This window comes from Anopheles aquasalis, chromosome 3 (assembly GCF_943734665.1).
Source record: "Anopheles aquasalis chromosome 3, idAnoAquaMG_Q_19, whole genome shotgun sequence".
NCBI classification, from domain to species: Eukaryota; Metazoa; Arthropoda; class Insecta; order Diptera; family Culicidae; genus Anopheles; species Anopheles aquasalis.
In genome coordinates, this window is record NC_064878.1 from 50,543,549 (window position 1) to 50,556,483 (window position 12,935).

General features: G+C 50.7%; 3 protein-coding genes across 4 annotated transcripts in view; 2 read left to right on the forward strand and 1 right to left on the reverse strand.

Moving 5' to 3' along the window:
* Nucleotides 1–71, forward strand: part of LOC126578637 (helicase domino) — a 21,663-nt gene extending 21,592 nt beyond the window's left edge. For both annotated transcript variants that reach the window (XM_050241415.1, XM_050241416.1), the window contains one exon: nucleotides 1–71. This exon is cut by the window's left edge and continues 951 nt beyond it. The gene's annotated coding sequence lies outside the window, so the exon portion shown is untranslated.
* A 931-nt stretch (nucleotides 72–1,002) lies between these two features.
* On the reverse strand, nucleotides 1,003–4,163 carry LOC126576730 (protein PTHB1). The gene is made up of 6 exons (XM_050238035.1): nucleotides 3,829–4,163; nucleotides 3,279–3,752; nucleotides 3,080–3,213; nucleotides 1,899–3,001; nucleotides 1,670–1,845; nucleotides 1,003–1,594 (listed from the first exon to the last, which is right to left on the reverse strand). The coding sequence occupies exons 1-6, from the start codon at nucleotides 4,161–4,163 to the stop codon at nucleotides 1,003–1,005; spliced, it is 2,814 nt and encodes a 937-aa protein (XP_050093992.1).
* Nucleotides 4,164–6,876: 2,713 nt separating this feature from the next.
* On the forward strand, nucleotides 6,877–8,651 carry LOC126576731 (odorant receptor 4-like). The gene is made up of 7 exons (XM_050238036.1): nucleotides 6,877–7,233; nucleotides 7,300–7,578; nucleotides 7,638–7,810; nucleotides 7,870–7,966; nucleotides 8,177–8,278; nucleotides 8,350–8,505; nucleotides 8,592–8,651. The coding sequence occupies exons 1-7, from the start codon at nucleotides 6,877–6,879 to the stop codon at nucleotides 8,649–8,651; spliced, it is 1,224 nt and encodes a 407-aa protein (XP_050093993.1).
* Nucleotides 8,652–12,935: the final 4,284 nt, after the last annotated feature.

Here is a 12,935-nt window from a genome sequence, read left to right on the forward strand (position 1 = left end):
CATGTGTGTGTGTATGTGTTGTTCATGTGTGTGGGTTTATCAGAGAGAAAATATAGGAAAATTCAAAGAAACATTCTGTGCCGAAGGTGTGGTGCAATCGATGCAACAGAAAGAAAAAAAAAACCCAAAATCGATCACAGAAACTCTTATGACGCGCCCTTTATTATTCCTTCTCCTTCTCTCTATCTCTAACTCTCTCAACACGAAGCAGGAATTAGGTGAATACGGTGGTAAATGGTAGAATCGATCTGAAGGCGATCGTGTAGTGCATTTCCCATGTTAATCATTAGCCATTCCCATCGCAAATAGTCTTTTAGATATAAAAACAAGCACAAAAGAGAGAGAGATAGTGGATGGTAAAGATCAGTACGCCTCACAGACGCTCACTTCCTTTCGCGATCGTTTAGATCAGGACAATCTTGTCGTGTTGATTGAACTTTAGGCAGCAACGAGCTGTTCAATTTTTAATTTATAAACAACCACACACTGACTGACGGCCATTCATTCTCTGCTTCATTCGTTATTCGATTCTGTCCACAAATTATGCGTTCTCTGATATCATGGCGGACACTCCCCTAGATATCGTTTGCTGTTGTGTTTGGCATGGGAAACTCTCCTTTTTGATTTTGCAACTTTGCAAGCTCTCCGTTTCGTGTCACTCCGCTGCTGCGCAGGCAGTATAACGATCCTTGTGCTTATCGTGAAGATAAAGCGCATTGTGCACAGTATAGTGCATGCGACGACGGTGGACAAGGCAGACGTATGGATCCTTCGTAGTATTACTAGAATGTAAGAGAACAGCTAAGGAAATACGCGATAAAAGGGGAAGGGAGGGTATCTGCCGTGGCCGAAGTCATTGCGCGAAGAATTCACTTGATACGGTGTCCCGAGTCCTGAGTGTGGACAATAGGTGAAGTTACGATCGAAGAAAAATAAAGGAAATGAAATGAAAACCTCACAAGCGCGTGAGTAGTCTTTTCGTGTTGGCGTGATCGTGTGTCACTATGAGGGCAGATCCGACAGTTTCTCGTAATTGACCCATTCACTAGCCATCAGGGGATTGCCGGCACCGTCAGCAGCACCGTGATCGCTTTGCGTTCCTTCCTGTTCGCTCCGCTCCGCTTCCTCTTCATCATCATCCTCGTTGGCTGCTTCCGGTAGTGGTTGATCCTCAAAGTCCACACTGTTCCGACCACTGCCGGAGCTGCTACCGAGGGTTGCTTTCGATGCGGTCGCCAACTGGCCGTTAACACGGTCCAGCATACGGTGTAAGTACTTCTCGAACAGCTGATGATGCTGGGCGGCACGAGTGTTTTCATCCACCGTTCCGGTATCGAGCAGGTAGGGTTCGTCGAAGGTAGGTTCTGATCCTTCCGTTCCGTCCAGCACATTCCGTAGGGGTCCAGTTTGCTCGAGAAACCGCACCACCGGTAACAGCATCTGTTCGTAGCTCTGCTCCGTACTATCGATCACCGTGCTGGACAGTAACCCCCGGAGGCACTCCAGATACTTTGTGCCTCCGGATGTTCCGAGTGCCGAGTGGCAGTAGCACAGACTGAACAGATGCAACACGGCACCGAGGTGTATCTGGGAACTGTAGCGAAAGGAATCGCAGTTAGTAAGGCATACCAAAAAACCACGCATCACGCGTGATGCGGGTCCGCCTTACAGCTTTACGGCTTGACGCATGGTCTTCAGCATCTGGCAGAGCTTGGCCACATGGGAATGGTTTCGCTTGAGTAACAGCAGCACACCGTCCAGAGCGCGCAACGAACGATCTTGCAGCTTAACGACGAATCGTCTCTCAAACAGCCGCATCTGGCCAGTGGCAATCTCCAGCTCAGTCTGCAAGATACAATCTTCAGTTACAAATGGCTGCGCGATGGCTCTTCACTTACCTCAAGATGCTTCAATTCTCTCCTAAGATCATGATGAATACGGAAATGGTTGGCCAGTTCGCTCACCGGTGGCACGATGTTGACGGTGATCGGTGGTCGACCCTTCGGTGTTCTACCTGGCTCCGGATTGAGCCGCTTCAGCAGACACTCGAGCACGAGCGGCAGAAGGGCCAGCTCATCGGATTGTATCCGGAATCGGTTCGTGTTTTTGGCCGCCACGATCGTCACACGACGCCCATCGACCAGCGATTGCAGTCCTAGGGCCGTCTGGCTGCCCCCTTCTGGATTGCAAAACTCCGGAAACAAAGGATTCAATCCGGTACCGACGGCCGCCAAAGCACTGCTCGAAGCCGTCAGAGTGATCTTATGGTTGGCTTCCTTCGAAGCAGGGCACGCCTTGACGAAGAGCTGCAGTGGCAGCGATACGGTGCGTTGCAGGACTCGCGTGATGCTCTGCTTGTTGGTATAGGAGCAGGATACGGTTACGGCCAGCGAGGCAGGTGTGGCCGCTTCATACGGGTACAACCAAACCTCGAACAGCTCCGTACTATTTGCGAGAACGTCGCGAAAGAGAAATGATTCCTTGGTGCAGCGAACCGATGGATCGAGGGCCACGGTCAGTTGCAGCATTTCGAGATTGAGCGAAACGCGAACCGTAACACTCAACCGGCACATTTCCAGTGGAGCACCGCTGGTGGAGATGTTGGTGGGATGTGTGCAAGGGATACAGCTGTCGATTGCAAGCTCCAGTGTGACATCGCGTTCGGTAGCTGCGTTGGCGATGCTGGCATCGCTTGGATCGACCCCGGCCCGTATCTCACGCTCTAGCGCCAACAGTTCCCGCTGGCAGCGGTCCAGTTCCAGTGGGACCAGGTTAAGGGCAGGCACCTTGAATAGCTCCGGCTCGGAACCGAGATAACCGATCGTAAGGGAGCCCGTCTGATCGAGCGTCACCAGTGCTCCGGGCAGTCCGCTAACGTTGGCACGACCGAGTGCCACCGGAATTTCCGGAAGCTGAGCGGACCAAACGATTTGATCGTTTTCGTAGATCAACAGCGATCCACTTTCCGATACGACGGTCAACAGTAACCGGGCACCGGGTTCTGGGGAGGAAAAGAAAAAAAACATCAACAGAGATCTGAGTATCTCTGTTGAAAGGCAGGATCCCTGAACTACAGTACCCCAGTACCAGCCGACGACGAACGCGTGGAAGCAGATCGGTGAGTAGTCGAGCTTCTTGATGAACCGCACCTTCCCGGTGTCGGACACGCACAGCAGATTGTTCTCCCCCAGCACCACTATGACCGATTCCGTGCTGGAAACGTAGGAGCAGACATTAAGGACTCGCGATCGAATGGGGAACCGCATCCCGGGCCGTACCTGGAGATCTGATGGACGCTAAGATCGAGTGCGTACTCACCGACGCACAGTGACCAGATTGGATCATGGCGTCGCAACGCTTCCTGTGCCTCGGCAATATCCTGGTAGCGATAACACTCGAGCACCCAGCTCGGTGCCACCGTAACGAAGCAATCGGTCCGCACCACGTACCGCACCGGTGAGGGCAGATGGCGATCCGTGGCCAGCATCCTTTCGTAGCTGATACCATCCTGCTCGAAGAACCGCAGCGAGCTATCCAGATGCTGGACGCACAGGAACTCGCGCCCTTTCACGCCCCCAAAAGGACCTTGGCAAAAGGAGAAGGCAGGTTTGGCGAGCGCATGATCGTACAGCGGAACAAGCTTCGTATAGTCTCCGTGCTCTGCGATTCCTTCCACGGTCACAATCTGGAAGATGCACAATCGCATCGGATGCAGTACGGCCAGCTGCTGCCGGGGATCGTTTCTGCTTGCACTGTTCGGGAGAGAACGATATCAATCAGCTGACACCTTGTGGAGGGCCCGGTACCCTGTAATTCTCGGCTACCTACGTCGTGAATTTGCCACTTGAAACACCGATTACGGGCAGCGGTAGCATCACCTCGAGCAGGACGTCCGAGGGTTGAAAATGATTCTCGAATGCATCGCCCTGAAGCCGCTGGTTGGCCGGGTGCCCTTCGGTTTCTGCATCCAGATCGGGTAACTCGTTCCGTTGGCCTGAAGGTTGATAGATACACAGCTGCCCGGAGTGGCATCCAACCACGATACTGTCCTTTTCGCCCTCTTCTAGGCAGAGTCGAGCACAGTGTAGCGAGAAGGAATCGTATGACGGTTCCACCGTCGGACACTGAGTTTTCCACCAATTGCGCACCTTGAACAGGGACATGGCGTACGGGTTGGGGCCAGGATCTTCTCTATTCTGGTTCGCGAATCCTTGGACTAGATGTTTTGACAGTTGCCATGCTGCCATCCATGGTCCTCAGTGTGCCCGGTCGGATGAGCGGGATATGTTTACGTAGTCCGTTGCCATGGTTACTACCAAGCGGTCCCCAGTAGTGTACTTGTTGAGGCGCATTTGAAGCTGAAAGGCACGGGGGAAGCAACGGATTTTATGACGAGTTCTAGAATTACAGTAATAGAATTTACTTAAATAAAGTATGTTGCGCTTTAGTATTTTAAAAAAAAGGTTTGTCTGTAAAGAACTGAGAAAACTTTGTTGTTGAGGTGTGTCCTTTCGCTTATCGCATTTAATAAAAAATCAGACATGTTATTTCGAGAATTTCCCCACGTGGTTAACCGGAAATGATGAATATAGATTTTCTACTCCGCCCAAAAAAACCTGTCACGACCATATTTGTATTAGGCAATCCATTGTAAATATGCCACCGGTTGGCACGATATCGCGAAACGAATCACCATCACCAGTGGTGTGTCTATATTTAAATGCACCGGATCGATTTCACCAACTGCGTCACAGACGACCGTATGGACCGATAAGATCCCGTCGCGCATATCAAGGACGCAATTTGTCGATCATAAACCATAACGCACCGCTTGCGACATTTTGGTAAAAAAAAAAAAAAACAGAACACTCCTCGCCACGTGTTGCGAGATAGAGCGATGGTATGAGCCGCATTGTATCTAGAGAGTTTCGTGTGAAATTAGGCCAATCTGGATCCGTATTTATTATCCGGGGTTCATGGAGTTGTTCGTCCTCCCAAAAACTGCTGGATAGAGTTTTCATGCGAATTTGCTTGGTCACAACAGCATCGGAATGATTTCGATTTGAAATTATGACACCACCAGTCGTCCCCAGTTGGTGTGCGACCCCGCCGTGGTGGCAGTGCGAAAGATAGATTCTGTTTCTGTTTAGGGAGTAGACCCTCGAGGATGGCATGGTGGCCACTAGCCTTGCTTTGTGGATGATTTATGCGCCCCACGGCACACGTTGCGTTTCACAAATCACCGTCCGTCCGTCGGTTTTGTTAGCGTGACCGGCACTCGCGACGATGCTCGTGCCGTGCCAAATTCTCGGAAAACTCATCTCCAAGATGTACTCGGGGACTTTACGTTTTTTGTGTTTTCTTTAAATGCCTGACCAACCTGGCCTGATGCCTCGTGGCACCGCAAAAAGTGAAGTGGAAAACCCGAAACCGAAAATCCTAAATCTAGTTCAAAGCGTCCAAGTGCGTCCAGCAGCAGCAGATGAGGAAATTTACCGAGACGGGCGAGGTGTGATGAAGATGAAGTGCATTCTCGGAACTCGCTGGTATCCAGCGCAGGGAGAACAGGTTGCAATTATTCTCATAAATAATCCAGCTCGCGGTCCAGGTCGCGGTGCAGGTCGCGTCATATCCACGTTCATTGCCTTATCCTCCGGTTCAAGGATGCATCTAGGAACGCGCCCGCTCGAAAGAAAGGCACGTGCGAAACCCCAAAAACCTCATTCCGCGAGATTGGAACGCGCAGTACATTCTCCAATGTGTTGCTTGGATGGCAAAGGTTCACCTGCAGCACAAGAAGCTGCAGTCGTCATTCCCACGCGAAAAAAAAGGCCGCCAAGCGGACAAACCCAAGTGACTTCTCCGCAAATCGTAAATGATTAATGTGTTGGTGCTTTTTCGGTGTAACGGGGGGAAGGTGGTCGTCGACGACACCGATGGGGAACCTATTTGAAGTACGACGCGGATTGCAACGCGGATCGTGCCCACCGAAACGAGCGACGGCATGGCATTACAGCGCCATTGCGCCAACACTTCACTTACGTGCGGCATGCCATGCCGTTGGCCGTGCCTTCCCGCACATTAGCGATAAATTACTTCTAATGGCGTCATCAGCAGTTATGCAAACAACGGCCAACAATACCCTCCTCCTCCTTTTGCTCTTGCCTCGTCCTCACAGGGAGGCGCTAATAGGCGACCATCCATTCGAGGTGATCTGCAAGCGAGTGCACCGATTGGATGCTTTGTAAGGGGTCGATGGTGAATCGATGTCGTCGATGTGTCCGTGGAGAGTGGAGGGAATCTCTAGAATTAATCATTCCTGTTAAAGCTGAGCTTAAGGCACACGTCTTTTTGATTAGTCTTTACGATTAGAACAAGCCCAGAGTATATTCTCAAAAAATGTATGAATTAGAAGCGATATTCAGTGAGTTTGAATCCCAATTAAAGCTCAGTATAAGTCTACAGGAACTGGATTTTGGTCTATGAATTGTGCGAAGTGAAGGAACTGTTCAAATTGAATGAAGGATGACATATTCTTGATTTGTACGATTTGTACGACGATCAACAAGACAGTGTCATGTCTGATTGATTGCGCTAGCAAACCATTCATAAGGAGGCTCGCAGCATGATCAATAATTCTCAATGTTGTGGTACCTAACTGCTCTTAAATGTTTGATGACATCGTGGCCATCAACTGCATCCGTCCGCTGACCATTCCCACCGGGTAGTTGCAGTCACCGAACGGCTCGAATTGCGTCTGTAGTTTGCATCGCAAGTCCTTGAATTGAAGGCTGCAAAGACGTTTCGCAGCGTAGAAAGCTTGCTCTATAAAAGACAAACCGGGCGGAGGTGTGAACCATCAAACGAGTGACAACAATGGCTAACGCTCGGAAGGAGCTCACCTTTGCCGGAACGTTGCGTAACTTGAACGTCATGTGGCGCATGATGGGCATTCCGACGTGCGAGGAGTTTTATCGAACGGGCCTGTTGGCAATCTTGAAACAGAACGGCGTGTTTCTTATTTGGTTCGTTATACTCGTCTATACCACCATCGGTGAGATTATCTACCTGTGGCAACTGTTCCAGCAGGAATCGTCCTTCCTGGAGGTGACATTTCAGGCACCGTGCGTTGGCTACTGTAGTATCTGTCTGTGGAAGATGGTCGTCCTGGCGGTACGGCGCAATACGATCGCCGGGCATGTCGAGCTGTTTCGTATTAAATGGAACAAAGCGGTAAGTAGCTTCGGTGTCCCTTCGTTTCGCAACGAGAATGCTCCTTTATCCTTACACCTGCCCTAGATTGTAACGGATGAGCATCGAAGGTTGTGTGAGGAGACGATGATTCCCGCAATAAGAATTGTTACCGTGGCGGCAATCGTGAACATTGTGATGGGGAACTCCTTTTCGTTGCTACCGTTGGCGGAGATGACGTATCATTACTATCACACGGGCGAACCGCAACGGTTGCTTCCGTTCAACATTTGGTGGCCGTTCGATCCGTACGCTGGTGCCAAGTACTTTTACTTTGTCTATCCGATGTACTTTATTATTACTTTCTCGGCAGTTCTTATCCAGATGGTAAGCAGCTGAGGGTTGGCAGTGGATTATTGGCGTGTAGACTGACGTATCTTTTCCAGGCCTTTGATTGTTTGTTCTGCATCCTGGCCGCCCATCTGTGTCTTCACTTTCGCATCCTGAAGCACAACATTTCTCAGGTGGTGATGGTGCAAGGTAAGCCGACGAAGCCAAAATCATTATCCAATCGCCAGCGACTGCATGATGCCATCGAAACGCACCAGGATCTAATGGGGTACGTATGCGTGTGCGATTACACAGAGGAAACTCATTCACCGTCTCCCTTCTGAACAGCTGTAGCGACTTTATGCAGAATGTGTTCAGCGTGGCGCTGTTTGTCAACTTCTTCGGCAGCTCCATCATCATTTGCATCCAGGCGTTCATGATAACGGTAAGGTACGATCGCGAACCTGCGTTGACTTTATCTTCGCACGTGCATCGCATCACATCGCGTCTCGTGGCGACGGCTTATCTAATCGCGAATTGCTTTGCCAATTGCCACGTTATGGCGTTGACGTCTGATCGCGATCGCGAGGTTAATGGTCGCATCGATCACGCACGTTTGACTTCATTTTGTACCGTTTTCCCGCTCCCCTCACAGACGGCCAAGGGGTATACGCTGGCAAAGTTCCTTCTTTTTATGCTGTCCTTTCTGATGGAGCTACTGATGCTGTGCGCTTACGGAGAGGCCATTGTGCAATCGGTAGGTAAGGGGTCAGTTCCGGCAGTTATGCTTCCATTACTAAACATTCCTTTCCCTCCCCTTTAACATAGAGTGGTGACGTGGCTGATGCAACGTACCATTGCTTGTGGTACGGACAGGACAGACCGTTTCGCACCTCGATTCTGCAAATCATTCACCGTAGCCAGCGACCGATGATACTGGTGGCCTGGAAGTTTTGGCCAATCCGCATCCAAACGTTTAGCAGCGTGAGTGTAAAAGAGTCATGCTTGTGACCGGAAGTATGAATGGAAGTTTAATCAATTTTATCATATCTTTTTTTTTTTTGAAATAGATACTGCAAGCATCCTGGTCCTACTTTACACTCCTGCAAACCGTTTACGCCGAAGAGTGAGCTCATTCGCGTTCATTCTTAGCCCCATTTGAATCATCGCAATGCGCACCTGAGCACAACAGCGCGTCCTATTGCGCCAGATTGCACCACAGAATACAAGCCATGCGAGCAAACGCGTCACACACAGCACAGCACTCTAGCGACAATCAGCTGTTGCACAGTACGGGAACAGACAGGTTGTCCGCCCTGGAAAGAGAGTCTTATCAGCAGCAGGAAAGCCTGGGCAACGGTGGCAACGGTTCCGGAGCGCGCGATGACTGAATCGAGCAACTATTCCACGCAATCCTGTTATCGGATTGAATACTCCCCCTTTCCACCGCCGCTGGTGGCTACGCTTTCGTCATTGGCCGGTCAGTCACGAGTTTTGGGGCGCCGGTGTAACGTCACGGACCCGGAGCTACTGCAATGCTTGACGCTTGAAGAAGGCTGCTGCCGATAACAAGGCCGACCTGCCGTGGCTTCCGCAGGTGTTTGATCTAATCGCTTGCTTGGTGCTTGTTTTCCGGATAGAGTGACAAGAATAGACCACTCCGTGAATTCCGTGTTGTCTATGGTGGTGAAACGATGCCACCCTAGCGATGGTACAATGACGTGCAGCTTTGGTCAATATTTTGGCCAAACAATGTTGCTCTTCACATGCACACTACGGAACTCACCTGTTCAATGGCATGGCCCTTGGCGAATGGGAATCAGATAAGGGGCACGGATCACAAACGTGATGAAACAGGAATGATCCCGTACCGGTGCGTTGCATGATACGGCTGTTTGGGTTGGCCTAGATTCTTCACACCAAAAAAATCCCCAGCACACACCGGGAGGGATCGCCTGTCTGGCCATAGATGCCTTATCGATAAGGAAGCTGGCAGGAGTCGAATCGTGTGCGCGTATCGTGTGCGCGTGCGCTGGATCTTACATCATTTGGCGGGGTGCCAAAAAAATAAGCGTGTCACGCGCTTATCACGCTTATCACCGCGCTGGCGCACATTTCGCATTCCAGCGCATTGCTTTATGCAATCGTTATCGCCGGCAAATTTGAAGGAATCCTGCCCGCCCCTTGTCCGTGGTGTTGCACCAGTACCTTGCAGTGGTTGATGTTTGCAACTGGGATTGTGGTTCTGTAATCCTGCCCCTAAGGGGAGCGGGAGGGGGGGGGGACAAAATCAAATCAAATCGTTCCTGTTGACGCATCTTCGTGTTCCTGGAATGCTATTTTTTGACGCCGCGGTCATCGCTCATCATGTGCTCACATGCTTTGTTTTGACACCCCCCAGGAATTCCGGAATTTTATCATTTTTTTATCGAATCCCGCGTTCGCCGTTCATCGACTACCGCGTCTACCCCGGTGGGGTGTCCTCAAGAATGGAATGCACTCCCCCGCAGGAACCTTCCCGTCAAACAAACGGTGTAAGGGGGGAAAGCCCCACTAGCGTCATTTACAGCAGCAGAACGGGACCGGGATCGGGGTTTGCCCTCGCCATCAACCTTATCGGCCCGGTTCGGTTTGGTCGTTTGTCACTGTGAAAGTACCCATTCCTTCTTGTTCCTTGTCCTGTCCAGTGGAAAAGTTTAATTTATTAGCGGCGCGAGATACCGACCGACCGACCGACGGCCAATCGATCCGTTCGCGCGGTGATAGGTATTGGCCGTTGAACATTGTTAATGTTTGACAAAACAACACTCATTGCGAGTGCGTCTAACTGTATTGCAAAGGGTTGTGAAACAGACCGGCCCCCTTCCCCTCGGATCGGTCGCCCGGTTGTCTTATCGGTGAAGGTGGCGGTCGGTCGGTTCAAAGTCGGTTTGGGGGTTCGATATCGATACCAGGGCTACCGCAAGGTTCCACCGTCGCACGCTACCGGCCACCTGCGGGGGGTTGTTCAGACATTCCGTTCCGATGTCGTCAGCTTGGCTGGCACGGAATCAAGCCCCGGAGTGGACCGGCAGAGCAAGCGAGGTGTTCGCCTTCCTGCATGACGTCACAGACACCGCAGTTGACGATTGTGTGTTTTCTTTTTTTGGAAGCGAGCTTAATCCTGTAACGCGGTTATCATCGCAAATCATTATCATCAGAGTCTGGAGCGCTTCGGTTTGTTTGTTATTGAGTGACTTAAAGTAGTTCTAATAAAGGACGATAATAGCTTGTACTTGCATTGTTTTTCTTTATAACTTTTGTATGTAGCCTTTTCTTGTAGCCTTATTGGTAGCCATAATAATAGCTTCCTATGCGTGAAGCCCTGTTTTTTTTAGTAGACTATAGCTTCTTTCGATTGTATGGCAAACAATCTAGCATACCAACTCGATGCCATCATCGTCTTCGTCGGCATGATCAAACTCCTACGATGGCATTGACAAGGTATCACAAATTTCGCGCACTGATTACTGATTGCAATCGCAGCAGTTCCGTTACAAGTGTTAGCGATGTACCAGCTGGAACCCATCCTGGAATTCCGACTTCGCCCCACCGTTGGGCGTGCAAAATTGGAATTCCAAATCAATCAAAAGTAAAGCAAAAGGGTGCTGCTTCTTGTGTTCCCTGGTGTGCAATTGTTACGTGGCCCCCCGCTCCTGGAGACTGTCCCGGGGGGGTCCAATCAAACGATGAAATGCCGACCGGTCGGACGATCGTTCGAAGCCGAAGGGTGTGCCACGGGCGATCGTAGATTTGTAGAATTTTTATTTCCAGTTCAGATCGTAACTCAAAACACTCGTTTCGCTTGGGGAAGGTGCTGTACTGTGGCATCACGGGTGCAGCGTAATATGCGTACGTAAAGGGGCGCGCGCGCGCGCGCAACCCCTAATCAACCTTCACCGGTGCCAGTGCCGGAAACTAGTGCCAGCCTGGCCAGTGGCCAGGTCCTAGCCTTGCCTAGCACCGTCGTAAATCAACGGCCAAATGATGTTGCACTATTAATGTTTGAAATCGTTTTTGCCAACAACTTTTTTTTTAAATTCCAAAACATCCGCCATTTTCCAGCACGTCTACAGCGCGTGCACCACTTTTACGACCGTCCGGTGATCGTGTGGAGGGTTGTTTTGCTACAACGACAACAGAAACGATCGCATTTTCCATTCCACCCTAGTCGGGTGAGGTTGACTTTCGCAGGGAATGCGAACCTTTTTTGCTCGTAAAACTAATTGGTAATACATATGCCAACCTTGGTTTGGTGTCCCGAGGCAGGGCAGGGCAGGGTGTAGAGTAAGTGCATTAAATATTTATAGCATTTTCGATATATCGGCATTTGTGTGTTAATTGTCTGTGAGTCTTAAGGACCCTGCTTGGCCAGCCGATGATTCCGATGCAAACACTTGCACCGCTCGAGGCCACCGTGTACAAGGCAACGCGCATACATAACGCGTACGTACGGCACACCGGTCGACCATAAAACTCCCAAGTCGTAATTAAATAATGGAGGACATTTCCATCCGATTCGCCGTTGTACAAATTGTTGTCGAAGATTGTCGTGGTCGACTGCTAAATGGTTCGTAGCTGGCAAGGATTGCCCGTGTACCCGTCCGCTGCACGCAAACAATATCGTGTCTGTCATCAAATCAACACTTGCTAGCTTACGTGCTGTGCGCTAATCAACAATCTGGTCTCTCTCTCTCGCTGGACACTCTGGGGCGGTACAACCTCTGGGCCGGCCTGTAATTTCCTGTTCTCGATCCGATCCGCTTCGACAAACGCGCCATCGGCAGCGATAGGACATCGAGCGGATTAAAATGTTATTAATAATCGATCAAACGAGCTGAATACGGAATGGCCTCAACGAGGGCACCCCAGGCCACACTTCCCACGATATGCCACGGTACCGGCAACGGCGACGACGGCCGCGACAACCGCGACGACGACGAAACTCGAAATTATTATTCCACAAGCCTGTCGGGTTCCGGGCGAGCATGTTTTGTGCGCCTCTCCATCCGATCCGATCCGATCCTATCCGCCCGATTAGTATACATCTTTATATTCAAATCAATCAAATTTACAACACATGAAATAAATAATTCCAGTTCCCCCCGGGCTGCCATTGCTACCACCGGCGCGGAGGCAATCCGCGGGTTTGACATGGCCCTGTGCCGTGTGCCCGGCGTGCTATCCAAACCGACGCAGTACCTACTGGACCAGCCGAGCGGATTGCTATGACACTCACGTGGTCAACATAAATTGGTTTTTTTAGCATTTCGTCGTGCGAATCGGCAACGTGGTGGCGGCAACAGCCCTTTATGTCTGCCCGGCCGAGTGCGCGAGATTGACTCCATGGCTTCTGTTGTGGAGGCGGTGCCTCC